Raw genomic sequence first — 16812 nt, forward strand, 5'->3', positions numbered from 1 at the left:
TTTTGCTTATTTGTCCATAGTCATTTCACTCAACTAGAATTCAACTCCACCAACCAATTCTGTTCCCGGCACTACAAAGCAGTAAATATTTAAAACAATGAAACACAGACCAGCTATTCAATTGCGTTATTAGAAATATGGGAGAGAAAGAAAGAAGTTAAGAGTTCGGGTCGTGACACCCTGGATGTGGGTAATTTTGGGCTGTGACTTTGGCCATCGCCAGATCTTTTGCTGATGTAGCAAAACGTGAACAGTTGTTCTTCTCTCAATGACGGATCATGAATTGCACGGAAGCCGTTGGGTTGACACACAAAAGTGAGGGGGGTGAGGTGGTGTGTGTGTGTGTGTGTGTGTGTGATGGTGGAGGGAGGTCGAATTGTGTGTGTGTGTGTGTGTGTGTGTGTGATGGAGGAGGGAGGTCAGATTGATGGTTGTCGAATGGGGTGATGGTAAAAGATTGGACGAAGGTAAAATTAGCTCCAGAGTTGTATATCACGTGGGTTGACCAGCGAGAGCTCTGGTTGGTTCCCGAGTTTCCCACGATCACATAAAAACAAACTTCAACACACTTTCGTCCCTTTCCCTTTCTTCGGCGAAACAGAAGTGTAGGATATAAAATACCGTTTCCTTTTGAACTTGGAACGGACAGTGTTTGAGCTCAAGACTTTGAACGTGCCCCCACCTGAGCGTGCAGAATACGACTACAATGGCAGCCACCGGAGCAAGCATGAAAGAAAACAACACCCGTTCCCATGCAGTAGAGAAAGTAGGAGAGTCCAGCAAGCCAGAAAAAAATTCCCGAACGGTGCTTGGCAACCTCACCAATACCTGCCTCCAGCCTCCAAATGCAGCGGCGCTTAGGGTGAGTCTGCAGGTTTTTGAAGTAAACGAAACTTTTTTTCATGTCGTAAACTATTGTCCCACCTTTGAAAGTGAAAGTTGAATTAATGTTCGGTGAATGTTCAGTCAGTGGAGCGACACACCAAAAAACGAACCGGAAAGCTCAAGTCTGTAAATACCGATACTAATTACGATGCTAATGACTGAACAGCGTGAAATACGAAGAACGCAAAATGATTTGACCCTTGCCACTCGGCGATCCTGAACATTTTTACCGGAAAATGTCGATGTAAATATATTCGAAGCCGGCTGTCAGGAATTGTCAGTGCTAGACAACTTGCAAAGACGGAACATGCTGTGAAAGTGAGAAATTAGAATATATTTAAAGGAAAATCAGTGTGAAGAGTTCTGTCAGTTAATGGTCCGGCATTACTTTTAGTCCTATTTTAGCATCCCAAATTCAGGAACCCCTTTTACAGGTAATTTTTGTGCATGTACGAAACAATTTTACCTTTAGATTCAGTAACTCGTTTTCAGTGGATTTCGACTTTTGTACTGTGATGCAGATTTCAGTCACTAAACGCGCCAAAATCTTTTTGGTCCCACAAACCATGAAAGAGTAACCATGCAATAATGCTATGCCTTAGGACACTTGGGAAATATATTCCCGGCATTATTCACAATTTCCCTCAACGAATGAGTATTCACAAGGTGCAGACGTTCCACAAGTCACAGGAGTGGAGGGTAAGAAATGTATGAATTGCCATAAATGAATTTCAGCTGTCCGTTATTTAGTCAGCTTATACTGAAAGCTCAATGATCAATAGATGGTCATGATTGGAACCAACATGCTGGTCAGGCTTGGAGAGCCTACCAAATGCTGCAGAGATGGACATAACTGGTCTTTTTGAAAATATAGAGAATATTCTGTATAGTTACGTTAAAAAGCATATGAAGTCACATCTGTACTACCCAGTTCTGTGTCCGCTCAATCACTTGGCTGCTTTGGGCATTCTTCTGTGGTACTTTTGGGAACCTCTGGTACAGCCCTCACTTGGTTTAAATCTTTACCTTTCCAATCACACTTGGTGTTCAAGTCGAGTTCTTTCAGAATCGAGACCTTTCCTCTTTATGGTGTTCCCCAAGGTTCAGGTCTTGGTCTAATAGCCTGTACACTCGACCACTGTCCAACAGCCAACATTCTGATCAAGTTTGCAGATGCCCAATGGTTTCTTCCAGCAGTTCTTTGCTATCCTTCAAATAAAAATACTGTTGCAGTGAAGGAATGGATGCTGAGCTCTATCAAGACAGGAGCCATACTTTAGGCTCTGCTTAGTAATATTTTGGACCATACCTTTACTGTCTGCAATGCTGTCAAGCTTTCAAAGTCAGACCAGGGTGCATATTTTCATCTCCTGCATGACCATGTAATTCAAGTAAAATTGCAAAACTGAAGAATCTGTAGTGCTAACTGTATGACTGAAGCAACCACAGCTTGTCCTTTGATCCTCAGATTGACTACTGTAATTCACTACTCGCATGTTTGCCCTCTGATTTGTAGAATCAGCTCACGTTACACCTGTCAAATTTATTGGGTTGCCCATTCAGTGCAGAATATAGTACAAAATCGGCTTGCCACTTAAAGGTTCTTTTCCATCTTAAGTTTATACCCATTACCTTTCTCAGGTCTTCTGGAGGAAAAGCAGGTCCCGACAGTCTCAAAGAAATTGTCAAAGGCTTTTCAGTGTCAAAGCACCTGTCTGAAATTCTCCTTGATCTACGTCTCTTTCAAAACCTACTTGTTCAAAATCACAATATACAGCATAGTGGTTAGTCTCCTCCCACTCTCTACACCCCTTGTGGTCCCCACCACCCCACCCCCTGCTTGTCATGTGGGTTCGTTTATTTAGTCTAATCATCTAAGATATTAGATGAAAATATTATTTGGATTATCATTTCTATCATTAGAAATCACATTTCTGTATATTTGAATGAAAAGGGGGCAGTGAGGTAGAGGGGGGAGGCCAGGGGGAGGGGACTAAGAACAATGTGGAAAAGATGGTACAAAATGTAAAATGGAGAGGGTGTGTCAGTGATTGGAGAAACATATTGGGTGGGATGGGGGAAGCGGGATTAATAAAACAAATATTGTATGCACTACTGTACATTGAAGAGGTTCATGTGGGGACCTACAATAAACCACTGGCCTATTCAACACAACTAGCTAACTTTAATGAACAGTTTGAAATAACTTTTTCCAAAAAATGTTAATATTTGAAACTGGTAACCACCTTCCATAATTTCTGGAGGCAAGGTTTCATTACTATGTTAAAGTGTGCTCTACCGTTAAACGTCCCTTGCAAATGCATTCAATATTTTCACTATTTAGCATTTGAGGCAGAAGTGTTAACTTCTAAAGACAGAAAAGGAATTTTGCATTTTTCTTTCAACAATGTTAACACATTTACAGATGAACGAGGAAGTTCAGTTGCATTTGAAGCATTTTTAGCTCCAAGCTTTGCAAGATCTGCACTTTCATTAGAAAGTCCCACAGTGAGGGAATCCAGCACATTTCAGTTCATTTGAATACAGTGAATCAAATCTTATTTCAAAAATGATAAATGTTCGTATAACCTGATTTGATAACTGCAGAACTGATTTTGAATCGACATGAAATTAAACAATCGTTTAGGGGCAGATCAATTAGATATGTTAATGCCATAACAGCAATTCAGCTGTAAATCAAAACCCTTTCCGATATGACTTCCAATTTTCAAAGTAGGAATTGCATATCCAGAACCAGCAGATCTTCCAGAACATCTATCTGTATATTAAGTGGTGGGTATGTTTCAGACAAGTGACTCGAAGCTAGTATATTGGGATTTTCATGTAGGGTGCTTGTGGGTAGTTTGCTATGTTCAGGGCACATTTTGTGCCTGTGATTATTCATATCTACAATTTAAGTCATGGCATACATTTATGTGCTGTTCTGTCTGAGGCACCTCAATGGGAGTTTTGCCATATACAAGTACAATTATAAAAGTTCTTCACAACTCACCATATGAGCTGTTTCAAAGAATGGTGTTCCCATGGGAATACCTTTCATGACCTGGATTTGTCTGGTCTTTAAATTAAGGGGATACAAGAAATTTTGCCAAAATGTGAAGTAAATATTTTTACTTATTTTTGTCAAATTATATTGCTTCCAACTTGTCTCATTGACAATATTAATACACATTAAAAACCTGTCCATTTTGTATTTGATCAATTTTATTCTAAAACCAGATAACTTGCATATGAAATTTGTCAAGAGGTCAACATTAGTTGCATGGGTGCCAAGAGCATGGTAAGGAAGATTTTTTCCCCATGACATATTGCATTTCACATGAATTTTCTAATTAAAAACTGAACTACACCTGGGAAGCTAAGACAGGAAGCAGTGGATTGAGTTGTGTGGATAACTTCTAAGGGTTATGCTTATGCTGGAATCTGTATTATGGAACTATCCCCTGTATAAAGCTCGTAGTGCAAGGAAATCTGAATTGTTTTGGATGTGCAGGGCTCTGGTAAGAACGACGCAAAGGATGGTGTTCTAGAGGGCCGACAGGTCGTTTTCCACGATGGAAGTCTAGTGCAGACCTTTGAGAACCAACTGGACGATGTGGTCAGTGAACCTGGGGTTCCCCCAGTGCAGGTGAATGTAGTGGCGGCAGGTCCCAGTGATCTGCAAGATATCAACCTTCCTGCCTTGCCAGACAATGGTAAGTCACTAATTGAATTCACTCAACATTTTGAACAAGGGATTGAAAATGGATTTTTATATGCTGGAGGTTGTATCAACTTTGAAAAATAATGCTGTTTCAAGTTTTTTTTAAGCTTGTGGATGGTTGGAACTTAAATAACTCAAGTTTAACTTGGATGCAAATAGTAAATCACAATTAGCTACTGTTTTACGTGTGTGTGTGTGTGGGGGTAATCTGAATTTGGCAGTGATATTTTTTTTCAGTGATGCAGAAAATAGGCACTGCAGAAGTTGACTGGGTGCAGTCTGAATAAACTAGATGACATTGTTTGCAGATGAGGACATGGACGAGCTCCAGTTTGAAAATTATGAAATGGACCTTGAAAATGAAGAGATGGATTCAAGTGATGAGTCATCCGATGAGTCATCCGAAGAGTCAGATGAAGAAATTGAGCCCGATCTGGATGATCTGGATGATCCGGAGGATGATTCGATACTGGAAGGATTGCTGCATCTACCAACTTACCAGTGGAACCCACTAAGTCCAGAATATGACGAATATGTCGTTGACCAAATGCACGAGAGGGAGGTAGGTGGGAGAAAATAAGACCATTGTTAAAACAAGCCATTTAGCTGGATTTGAATGGATATTGGATTTGGCTGATGTAAATTTAGGTTTGACATGATTGGCTTAAAAGCATTAAATTCTATGTATATAGAACTGAAAATCCCATATTGTCACAGGACTGAATGAATTTTTAGATCTGAAGTTAAGCTAGTGTAAAGTCACTTTCCCAGGTATGGTTACTATCAGACCTTTGAAGTTGGCATGGAAGAAATTAAGTGCTAAGTGAGAAATTGTACAAGTGAATCTCCATATCCAGGTAAATGATGCATGAGAGCATGTATGTTGAGTTGTGACATGTCAGTTTAAAGTGGTTAGATGCAGAACTTGGTACAGTACTGACTGAAGGTATGTTGAGACCCTGAATTGATTCAGTTGACAAAATGGAAGTGTTCGGTGGACTTGTATATACCATGTTTCAGATTGTACTGGGTAGATATAGGGCAACATGATTGTCATTCAATCATGACATTACAATCTTGCACAGTTCACTTGCCCCTACAATTGCTTGCTGTTGGCATCCACAAAGTACTGTCTAGACTAAGTATTCATCTTTTATGCTTTTAAATTGCTTACATTTAAAAAGTGCTTTCAGCTTAGTCACATAAGACTTCAGTAAACTGTTTCAGTGCAGTTTTTGTATGAAAAGCCAGATACTATATGTTGTGATTTTAAATACTGCTCCATAGGTTGGCAGTTTGGGAAACTGGTCTTTGGCAGCCAGGCAGATTCATTGACAATGTATAGAATAGGTGGTGGGATCTTGTTTTGGGGGTGTACATGTCTTGTAGTGGGAATGAGGGGCAATAGATGGGAGTACCCGTTTCAAAATTTAATTCCTTTTTACTTAGGTAAGGCAGAGTTTTCTTGTTTCATGTCTTGAATACATGTTCTGTCAGTAAAATAGCATGAAGTCAACAGCATCAAATAAAGGAATGGTTTCTAAAGGATTTAAAAATTTATATGATAAGATTTGAAATCGGATTAGCACTGGGGGGAAAAATGCAAGTCCTTGGCTGTAAACTTCAGTATTACTATTAATGCATTCATTGTGTATTGTAAGTGCAAGCAGTGATCAGTTCCTGTGTATGCTTTCAGCTGGATGGGAGACCAGAGCAGGGATTTATGAGCATGCAGGCTGAATTATCATTGGCGATGAGGACCATCTTGGTGGACTGGATGATTGAGGTGGCCGTCACATACGAATACCGCCATGAAACGCTTTTCCTGGCAGTCAGCTTAGTGGACAGGTACCTCGAAGCGGCACCTGTGGCGCGCATCAACCTCCAGTTGGTTGGAACTGGAGCACTGCTTATGGCAGGGTAAGGGCAATAGTAGCACTCTAAGAATCACAAATGTGACTTTCCATTTGTCAGGGTATAGTCCCAAGCTCCTAGGTGGACAAGTTGTGTTGTACCCAGTGCATTAGCTAAAAAGGTTTGTTGTACGAGCAATCATAGTCCCATGTTAAATCCTAGTAAAAGTGCCTGTTTATGGATATAAATTGAGGTCAATGGATATGCAGACCTATGATAAACCTTAGTTTCTACATGGTTAAATATGCAAGTATTAGATCCCATAACCTGTTTGGTGTGTAATGGAGATGCCTGGCATGTCCAGTTGAGTCTGCAAGACAACTTGGTACTGTAGTTATGCATGTAAAATGTACAGTTGTAAAGTGAATGAGTGGCAGTTTAGAGCCAATATTTCCATAATGCAGTAGAGCTATTTTTGCTATCACTGAAATTAAAGGGAAAATGATCATTAAAAGTGGGCCGATTTTGAGGTGTGGGGAGAGGGTTAATGAAACCAGACTAAAGACTGGTTCAACTTTTTTCCAAGTTAACTAAGCAGAATGGCTGAGAAGACAGAATTTTGCACCTAGTTGAAAAAATACAGCTCATGTCAGTCCAGTGGGCTGAAATTCAGTGCATGACAACTTTGGGAGATCTTTTCCTTTTTCTCCAACTTTGGGGAAATGTTTGAACTGTACCAGGCCTTAATTTTGCCTGTATTAAAATGGATAGTAATGCCAGTGTGGAGGCATCCAACTGCATTGCAGTAATCAGTCCAGTTTATGGTATTCAAGATCAGTGTTGCTGTTCCTTGACATTTGAATTTCTACTAAAGCCAAATCAGCCATAGGTGTGGGGTTCAGCTCATAGGGAAACTGAGCTCATAAACATTCTTTGAATCAAACCATATGCTGGTATACATTTTACAAGAAATTTAAGGAAACATTTATGGCACATGTATAGTTAAGATCTGGATACTGTTCAGTGTCCTTCCTCCCTCCCCCTCCCCCCCCAAAACCTGACAAACCACTCATGTCACTGTTCATCTTCTCAAACTGACATGAGTGACCAGTCAAATATTGTCAGTGTCATAATGTTCAAACTTGAGATTCATCTATCGTTATGCCAGTTATAATCATTTGCACAGGCTGCAAAGTTGTGTATGTTCGCTGAGAATGTCTTTGCTGGACATTTTAATGCCTTAATTGCATATAAGCCAAATCCTGTTCACACCTGCTTCAAGTGGTCCAGTTAGCAAATAGGTGTCTTCCAGACGTTTGCTTATTCAGATAGTGTTTTAGTTCAGACACATGTTAATGTTCATTGAACAAAACTATGAAGGAAAAACAAATTGATGCAGTATGTCAGTGGATGTCTTATAGTCACTATGGCAGTACTTTATGCAGGACTTCAGCTGAATTCTTACAGGCACTGAAGGTGTTAAGGTATCTGGTCTAAATAAAACTTGCTTCAGTTCATGTGGTCATTCAGTAAGGTTGAAAGGAATGTGGAAGGAAAGCAGTTGGGTAAGATGAACAGTGCTTGCAAAGCTAATTTCAGTATTCAGTTTGCTGGACATGAGGTTTCTGATATCAAATCACCAGAGGCCATTCTCCAACTCTGCCCTTCCCCCCCATGGTGTGAGCATTAACAGAAGGCATCTGTAAATTGTCTTCCTGGTTGATAGACTTGAGCTGTCATGTGATTTGTGTTGCAGAAAAGTCATGGAGAATGATAACCTACGATCCTCAGATCTGGCCTATTTGACGGAAGATGCTTACCCTGCAAGTGAGGTGGGTTGAGAAAATGTTCATTCCACTTCAGTGTGTAGAATATTTGTATGAAAATTCAATATTTCATATTTTAGTCAAGAGCAATGGATTTGCTCTTACTAGTTGCATTTGTAAACAAATGGAAAAAATGGTAAACAGTAGACTGTGGAAACTAGAAACAGATGGACTTTCAGCCAAAGAGCAGTGTGGATTCAGGAAGCATCACTCTACCCTTGACCATTTAGTCCGATTAGAAACTGCTATACGAAATGATTTCTTAAATAAACAGCATGTGGTAGCTATCTTTTTTGATCTGGAGAAAGCATATGACACCACCTGGAAAAAGGGAATACTTCATCATCTTCATGAAATGGGTTTTCGAGGCCACCTTCCTCAATTTATAGACAAATTCTTAGAAGACCGTACTTTTCAAGTTCGAGTAGGTTCTACTCTCTCAGATCTTCATGAACAGGAAATGGGCGTTCCACAAGGGAGCATTCTGTCACCTGCTCTTTTTAGTATCAAAATAAATAATATAGTTAACTCTGTAAACAATGACAATGACTCCTCTCCTTGTTGATGATTTTGCTTTATATGCAAGTGGGAGTTTCTACCCTGGCATTCAACGCCGGCTTCAGCTCTGTGTTGACAAGATCCAAAATTGGGCAGAAGAAAATGGTTTCACTTTCTCAATTGGCAAAACACAATCTATCCATTTTCACAATTACCGCCATTTTTTTTCCAGATCCTGAGATTCATCTAGGGAAATAAAAAATTCCAGCTGTGAAAGAGGTGAAATTCCTTGGTTATTTTTGATCAGAAATTGAACTTCCTTAGTCATCTAAAACATTTAAAAAATTTCATGCCAAAAAGCTCTAAATATTATAAGAATTGTTGCACATACGGAGTGGGGTGCAGATAAGAAAACCCTTTTGCACCTCTATAGAGCACTTGTCCGTTCTAAACTTGATTATGGTTGTGTTGTCTATGGTTCAGCAAGACCTTCCTACCTAAAGATGCTGGACCCTGTTCATCAGGGACTCCGACTTCGTTTGGGAGCTTTCCGTACTACACCGGTACATAGTTTATATGCAGAAGCTGGAGAGCCATCTCTTTCAAATCGTAGACTGAAACTTTCTATGAACTACTACCTTAAATTAGTTTCTGAAATAAACCCAGCTCACAACAGTATTTATAAACCAGTTTAAATCCAGATTTGATAACAACCCAAAGTGTACACCTCCATTGGGAATCCGAATGCTTCAATACATTCAAGAAGCCCAAATTGATCCTACATTAATACTGAATTTAAAATTCCTGAGGAACCTCCATGGACTTTTGAAACTCCTGAAATCTTATTTGATCTCACCATCTTCAAGAAAGACTGTACCAGTTCACTGGTCTATAAAAAGTTGTTTTCCGAACTCTGCCAGAAATATCGATTATACCAGAATTTTTACGGATGGCTCAAAATCTGAGGAGGGAGTGGCTGCTTCTGCTTTTTGTCCGACTTCTCCCTCCCAAAGACTCAAGAAACATTCTGTCAGTTCTGTGTTTACTGCAGAGCTAACTGCTTTAAATCTAGCTTTAAATGCTATATTGCAATCATCTAATCGTAAATTTGTTGTTTTTTCTGACTCGCTTTCTTCCCTGGAGGCAATAGCTCATCGTAATATTGATCATCCCAAACTTCGAGAATTCTTCAGTTTGTTTACCCATCGTAAAAGAAATGGTTTTGTAATCATTCTGGCTTGGGTGCCCAGTCATGCGTTACGAAATAGCAGATAATCTGGCTAAGAGTGCTGTTAGAAACAATGTAAGTTTTATATTCCTTTTACTGATTTTAAACCCAAAGTTCATCGGTATACTAAAGATCTCTGGCAGAAAGAATGGAATGAACAAATAGATAACAAATTATTTAAAATACGACCAAATCTTCAAGAGACTCTGCCTATGGCTGTGGTGAATCGAAAAGAAATGAGTGCTGTGCCGACTTCATACAGGTCATACATACATCACACATTCCTACCTCCTGAAAGAAGCTCCTTGGTGTATTCCGTGTGATGAACCACTCACTGTGCAACATATTCTGATTGATTGTTGGGACTTTTATGACACACGACGGGGGTTTTTTTTTACAGCAGATTCATTGAGAACGTTGTTCCGTGATGTCCCTCCGTGGACAATATTGCAATATTTAAAAGAAATAAATATTTTTAATAGTATTTAATATAGTATATGCTTAGTACAAAAGTTGTGAAATTTTTATCATGGAGTGATCACAGTGCAGTAGAAAGCTGAAAACATTGGGGTGGCCCATCTGCGGTGACCAGCCTTTGAATGGTGGATAGCCCTGATATGGCCTTCATGGTCGGCTGGGCTCTAAGCAATATTTTTAATTTTAATTTTAAGAGCAATGGATTGAAAGCAGGTTAAGGGTTAACAGACCCCCCTTTCCACCAGCCTTGTTCTCAACAGAACTTCAGAATGCAAATGGACCACTTACTCTGAAGCAAGTTAGCGCTGTGCAATTTCCAGTATTGGTGGGTCGGATTTGCCTGAATTCCAAGTGCTAAGTAGTACCATTTCTATACATGTGGATTTTGTATACAAGATATTCCAGAAAAATCCAAAGCACATGTATAATAGTGAAATTAACCAACACTTAGTGAAAGTGGATCTTTCAACATGGTATGTAATGACAGGAAAGGAACAAGATTCCTCATTCAAGTTGCAGGAAGTGCAGTTGTGAGCTGGTGCTCACCATAGTTTTGAAAGTACGGATATGGGTGTTACCTGTGCATGTTTATAGTGGGTCTGGGTGTTCAATGAAAACATTTGTGCAGGTGCGAGGAATGGCGAGGTTATTGCTGCATAACATTGGTTTCGATTTGAGCTTTCCAACCACTGCTTGGTTTGCTCGGCGACTCCTCAACTTGACTACCGCTGCCTATGATGATACCCTTCGCAATGAGGTTCAGAGTCTCACCTTCGTGAGTACCTTTTAAACATGTCCTGTCAGTACCTTGCCCTAAGTTCCCATCGAAATGCATGTCCAGGTAATTTAGAACTCTTCTCTGGGGTTGCCATAATCCAGAGTGCTGTGGCCAAATCAGTTGAGTGCAACACATCTAAACAATCGGGTTTAACACCTGTTTTATTTTTTTAATGTTCAGTAAAGTGGAATTTGTACAGTTACTGAATTTAAAGACTAGGAATGCATGAGACAAGATTTAACTGCTCCTCCATACAATCTTAGTTCAGCTTTTTGAATCTGCATTCCACCAGCACTTTACAAGTTTGCCATGGAAGATCATGCCTCATTCACTGGTATTAGCATCAGACTTTGAAATGGGTTATTTTCTAGCTGTATCAGTTTGTACAAAGAAAGCAAACTGAGGGTGACATTACTTTTCACCATGTTTGAGAAGTATTCCAGTTTTCATTTAACTTATCCAAATTTTGGTGTGCTAGACTCAGTCGGGCTGCAAGTAAGTTATAAGGTGTATTCTAATCTTTGAGTTTAATACACATGACATAGTTGGGCTTTCATCCCTGGTTGCAAGGTGAAGGTTGCTCAGTGAGGTGACAGGCAAACTGCAAGACTGCATTATGACTTGTTCAGTGAAAGTGTGGGAAATTACCAACTCATCAATCCTATGCCTATGGGGCCGACGGTACTGTTCTACTTTGCTGTTTCAATTTTATAATGTATTGGTGGCAACTTTCCTTGAATAGAGCTCCATCACCAGTTTATTTTGAGGCAAGTCTTCACTGACATGTTAATGGGCAGTGAAATTGTATGTTCAGTATTCTAACATGTCAGTTTGCTATTTCAATGTTAGCATGGTATGTTTAGTGGGTATTTTCAGTATCTGTACTATCATTGTACTATCATTGTCTAAGTGGGTGTTCAGTATCAGTGCTGTTACGGTAAAATGGATATTTCCAGTATCTATGCTGTCATGATAGTGTGGATGTTTGGAGTATATACAATGTCTTGTGCATGGTTTTCAAAGTTATGGTATACTAAATGATGGGTGGGTTCCAGTATGTTCTGTGGTGTATTAAGCATGATTTTCAGTACCTACGTCATAGTATACTAAATGTGGTTTCGCAGTATCTGTGCTATCTAGCAGTGCTGAATGAAGACGACTTCCTGATCGACCCACCCAGCATGGTGGCAGCTTCAGCTCTGTGCCTGGCCCGTCGCACCCTGAAGTTCATCCTACCCTGGGTACGTACATGTCCTGAAATGTTACATATGAACATTGTTGGGTGCATGCCATACTGTGGGTGTAATGTATGAAAATACAAGTAATCTCTTTTCATCCTACATTCAACATTCATTGCATGTCAATGTGTCAAGTTTATGCTTTCCTTAACAATTCTCATCTCTAATGTGGTGTCCTTCACAAATTACTAGATTTGGGTTTACGCCATATCCTGATCAGTCCGCTGTTACATTGTCCATTCGCCTGAAATCAAGACCTTCAGTGTCAGTTCCCTAGTCATTTCCTTGGTGCTGCTCCATTGACCTATAATTTGAGGAAGCCTTAATTTTGACCAAGATGAAGCACTAATGCTGTTAGTGTTAGGCACCCGTGGAAGCCTGGGATTTTCCCAGGACACTACTTATGGACCCCTTCCTCCCCTACTCTCCTCCCTCCTCCCATGGCATCTATCCCCAACCTCTCCCCATACCCTGTCCCTTCACCCCTTCCCTTGGCCAAGTGTAGAGGGAGCAAGTTATTGTGGAATATACTGATCGACCTCAGGCCACAAATTTAGTCCTGCCCTTTTTAACATCACCCTCAACCCGGTTTCCCGTTAACCCTTCCTCTTGGTGATATTTACCACACATGACTACCAGTGGTATCCATGTCGATCTGGCAGGATGGCATCTGCCTCAGTGGTCACCGCATGGTATGTTTATCATGAGCTGTTCAGAACAGAATTGGGCTAGGCGATCTTTCCTCCTCCCCTTCACCTCCCATCTCCTTGGCAGTGGGTTCTGTGAGAAGCGTTGGAATTGCAAGTCTAGCACTGTTGGTCCCAGACTGGTCTGTTCTCAATTGGGAAGGTTCTGGGTTGCCAAGTTTGCATATGGCGCTAGTTGGTGCAAGGATAAACTGGATAGGCAAGTGGGGTTTCTTTTTCCTTGGAGCAGGCTGGGAGGGCCGGACAGGCATGGCAGTACCATGGGGGCTGTGTGCTGCTAACTGCTAAGGATGTGCTAAGTGCTGTTTGAGAAATACACCAATTCATCTAACTAAAAGACCCTGCTGTGGTACGAGGAGTGGATTGTGCACCTATCCTATGCCTGTTATCCTACCTACCCCATCTCCTACCCCTACCACCTTTTACATGTATTTGCACCCAAGATATGCAAGATACTTTTTGGCAGTTTTATGCCAGTTATAATTTTGTCTAGATTTTTAAACCTAGAAATTGTCGGCATGTCTTAGGTTATGTGCACAAGTGTTTCAAGGTGTCAGAAGCATTTGGGATGATCCATATATACATCTATGTAGAATGTTTCAACCTTCACATAAACCAATGCACTGGTCAGGCCATGAGAGCCTACCTACAGGTTTGTGAAAATTTTTAAAATGAAATGATTGTAAAATAATGGATTTGCATGAATGTGGCTGAACTTAGCCTAATTTCTTTCGGTTTCAGGTTCTAAGTGACCGTTTTTGTTCAGCCATGATCATGGTGCCATCAGCTGAGCTGTAGGCAAGTTTCTTTCAATGTTTTCAGGATCAGCAGTGTGTTGAAGTGTCACAGTATGAGCTGGTAGACCTGGAGGTTTGTGTGCGGTACCTGCACCAGGTGCACCGACACGTCAGCCAAGACCGTGAGGTTGCTTGTTGCCATTTGTTTGAACTCCCAGAGTAAGTACAGTTCAGTTTGATTGGGCAGATGGTTTTTGTGACAATGCTTCTAGAATGTACTTTGTAGACTGATCAATTAAGGCATGCCTGTCCAGAAAGTGAGCTTAGCACATGGGAGCAACTATTTAAAGGAACACTATTATTACAACCATGGATTACTGGTCAGCATTGCCAAATACTCCCCCCCCCAATTCACAAGTGTTAATATTTTTCCTTTTTGATTGCCATGCCTTTCAGAACCACTTGTGTGTATAATTGGTCAAAACATTGAAAAATGGCTAAGACACTATGTGCAGGCTTGACACCATACTGTTAACCCTTTAGCCCTTTAAGGTCCTGCCTGTTCAACCCTCCCAGCCCGGCATGTTTTGGCCTGGCTGCATCAGCAGGGATGCTTCACTTAAGCGCCCCCTTAACCCATTTAAACGGTTTCCTTAGCCTGCCTGTGAGGTGGGCTCGGGCAGAGAACGGATCGGCCGCGTACACCTCAGGCGGACACAGGGTTGAAGTGTCAAAACTCAATACAGGATCAAAACAATTTACAAAATGCTAATTGTGATATCAGTGTGCAATACTGATGCAGGTATGGGTATACATAAGGTATATGACTGTACCATGCCTTATATTTAGAGGAATGAGTTGGGTCCTCCATTTTAATGGAATTTACTATTGCTTGACATCAAGCCTAGTGTCAACAATTGTGCTGATATGCTTTGTTACATTATCACTGTCAGTGCTTTCACTTTATTTCTGAATTGCATAATGGGGAAACTGGATAAATCTTTTTGGAATGGTCCTTTTGAATGTCCTTTTGTCCACATTTTGGAGTTCTTTGTAACATGACTGCACAAAACTCTTTGCATGGCCAGCTCGGGTTCAGAAATGTTACATGTGCAACTGAACACAGCCACCTGTCCTAGTACAGTCTGTTTCCATACAATGGGGGTGAACATAACTAGGGAGAATGCATGTTCCAATAAAATGTTTAGAAATGACCTAGTGGATTTCAGAACAATCTAAACATGTAATTTTTCATGTGTTCACTCTTCCATTCCCAGCAAGTCTACTGCACATGCCCTTGCATGTGTACAAACCTGCATCGCAAGGCATAAGCTCCTGGAATCATAAGACATAAAAGGTGCAAAAAGGTTACATAAGTGAAATAATGAACAAAGACAACCAGTATCCAGTGCAAATAACCTATTTTTAGTTTCAATCATTGAAAAGTATTTTGAACATCATTTTTAACTGAGTCCATATTGTTGCAGGTATGCTGAAGTGTCCTTGATTGAACCTGAACCCTTTCCTCTGGTGCTCTAGTGACCACATGGTCACCTTCAGTCTGCCACCCCCCTCCCCCTTCTCTCATGCCCACCTCCAACTCCCCTCCTTTTGACCCCCCCACCCCCCATCTCAATTGAGATTTTCCATCCACCCTTCCAATCTCCCCACTCCAACCCCCCCACCCCCTCCCAACTGGTTGAATCTCTCAAAGACTTTGAGGGACTGTGCAATACCGTGAAAAGGAGCCTTGTTTTTACATAAGCCTGTGGCTGATCTGGAACAAACTAGCATGGCTGACTGTTGTAATGGGCAAGGGGGAAAAGGAAACCAGTGTTGGAACATGATCAAGAAACCTGGTGCGCAGTGTAGCCATTGGTGCTGGGGACTCTATAATTTTAGACTGCTTCAGTTTTAAACATTTTATTCCATTGTGTAGGTATTTATGCAAGATACTAGTAACAATTAGTGTCCATATTGTGAATACCCTGTGGGTGTTGGACTGTGAACAGTTGACAGACTTAGTCGTATTTGCAGATTTTTCTGACGGTTTCAGAAATGCAGTGCCATAGTTTTCTGCCTCGTCTAGTCAGTTTTCTGCCTGTCTTCTGCCTGTTCAGTTTTTCCACATTTTGTCCAATTTCCATGTTTTGTCTCCAAGTAAAAAATCTGCTTTAGTCTTTCTGCCTCGTCTCTATTACTGTTTTCCCTAGTGTTAAAACTAGATTAAAAAAGATTGGGGGGTTCTGTTTGTGAGAACTGGTAGGGTCAGTATGGGCCGTGTCCAGAACCCATTATCCATGGGCGGTGGTGTTGGTAGCTTGTGTGGGGGTTAACATTGTAACTTTGTGTTTTAGTGTTCATGTGCATTTTGTGGTGGCAGTCTGGTTTGTGTTCAACATGTTTTGTTTCATGGAGTGTTTCCACTATGGGGGAGGGAGGTAGACCTGTAGTTTGGTGTTTTGTCTTGGTGTTTGTCTTGGTGTGTTGTGATTTTTATTGTGCAGTACTTGGTGTTTTTGTGTGCAGTACTTCATTCAGAAAAGCCTGCCTCTTTCATGCTTCCTTCTCATGCTTTGTCTACTTTATTCAAACAGAAGGTGCATGCTGTGCTAAAGCAGTTAAAAAAAAAAATATATATATATATGAGGTGAGGGCGATCCTTGTTTGGAAAACTGACTATGCTAATATGTTTGAGTGGGGTATAGGTGCGTAAAGTATGGGTGCATGTAGACATGTGCACTGCTGATCTTGCCAGTTGCTCCTGCTGTAGTCTGCAACCTTGTGGGTGAAGAAAATGTTAATGGACATTGTTTTTTTAACATTTGTCTTTTAAGAGCCAAACAAGTGAAAATAAAAA

The 16812-nt window shown here is 40.7% G+C and overlaps 1 protein-coding gene across 1 annotated transcript; it reads left to right on the forward strand.

Moving 5' to 3' along the window:
* The first annotated feature begins 581 nt into the window (after positions 1-581).
* LOC143298895 (G2/mitotic-specific cyclin-A-like) lies at positions 582-16812 on the forward strand. The gene is made up of 9 exons (XM_076611915.1): positions 582-862; positions 4400-4601; positions 4918-5171; positions 6306-6529; positions 8220-8295; positions 11121-11267; positions 12395-12511; positions 14038-14171; positions 15440-16812. Exons 1-9 carry the CDS (start codon positions 707-709, stop codon positions 15489-15491), a joined length of 1362 nt encoding a protein of 453 aa, XP_076468030.1. The 5' UTR covers positions 582-706; the 3' UTR covers positions 15492-16812.

Source organism: Babylonia areolata, chromosome 24 (assembly GCF_041734735.1).
Source record: "Babylonia areolata isolate BAREFJ2019XMU chromosome 24, ASM4173473v1, whole genome shotgun sequence".
NCBI classification, from domain to species: Eukaryota; Metazoa; Mollusca; class Gastropoda; order Neogastropoda; family Buccinidae; genus Babylonia; species Babylonia areolata.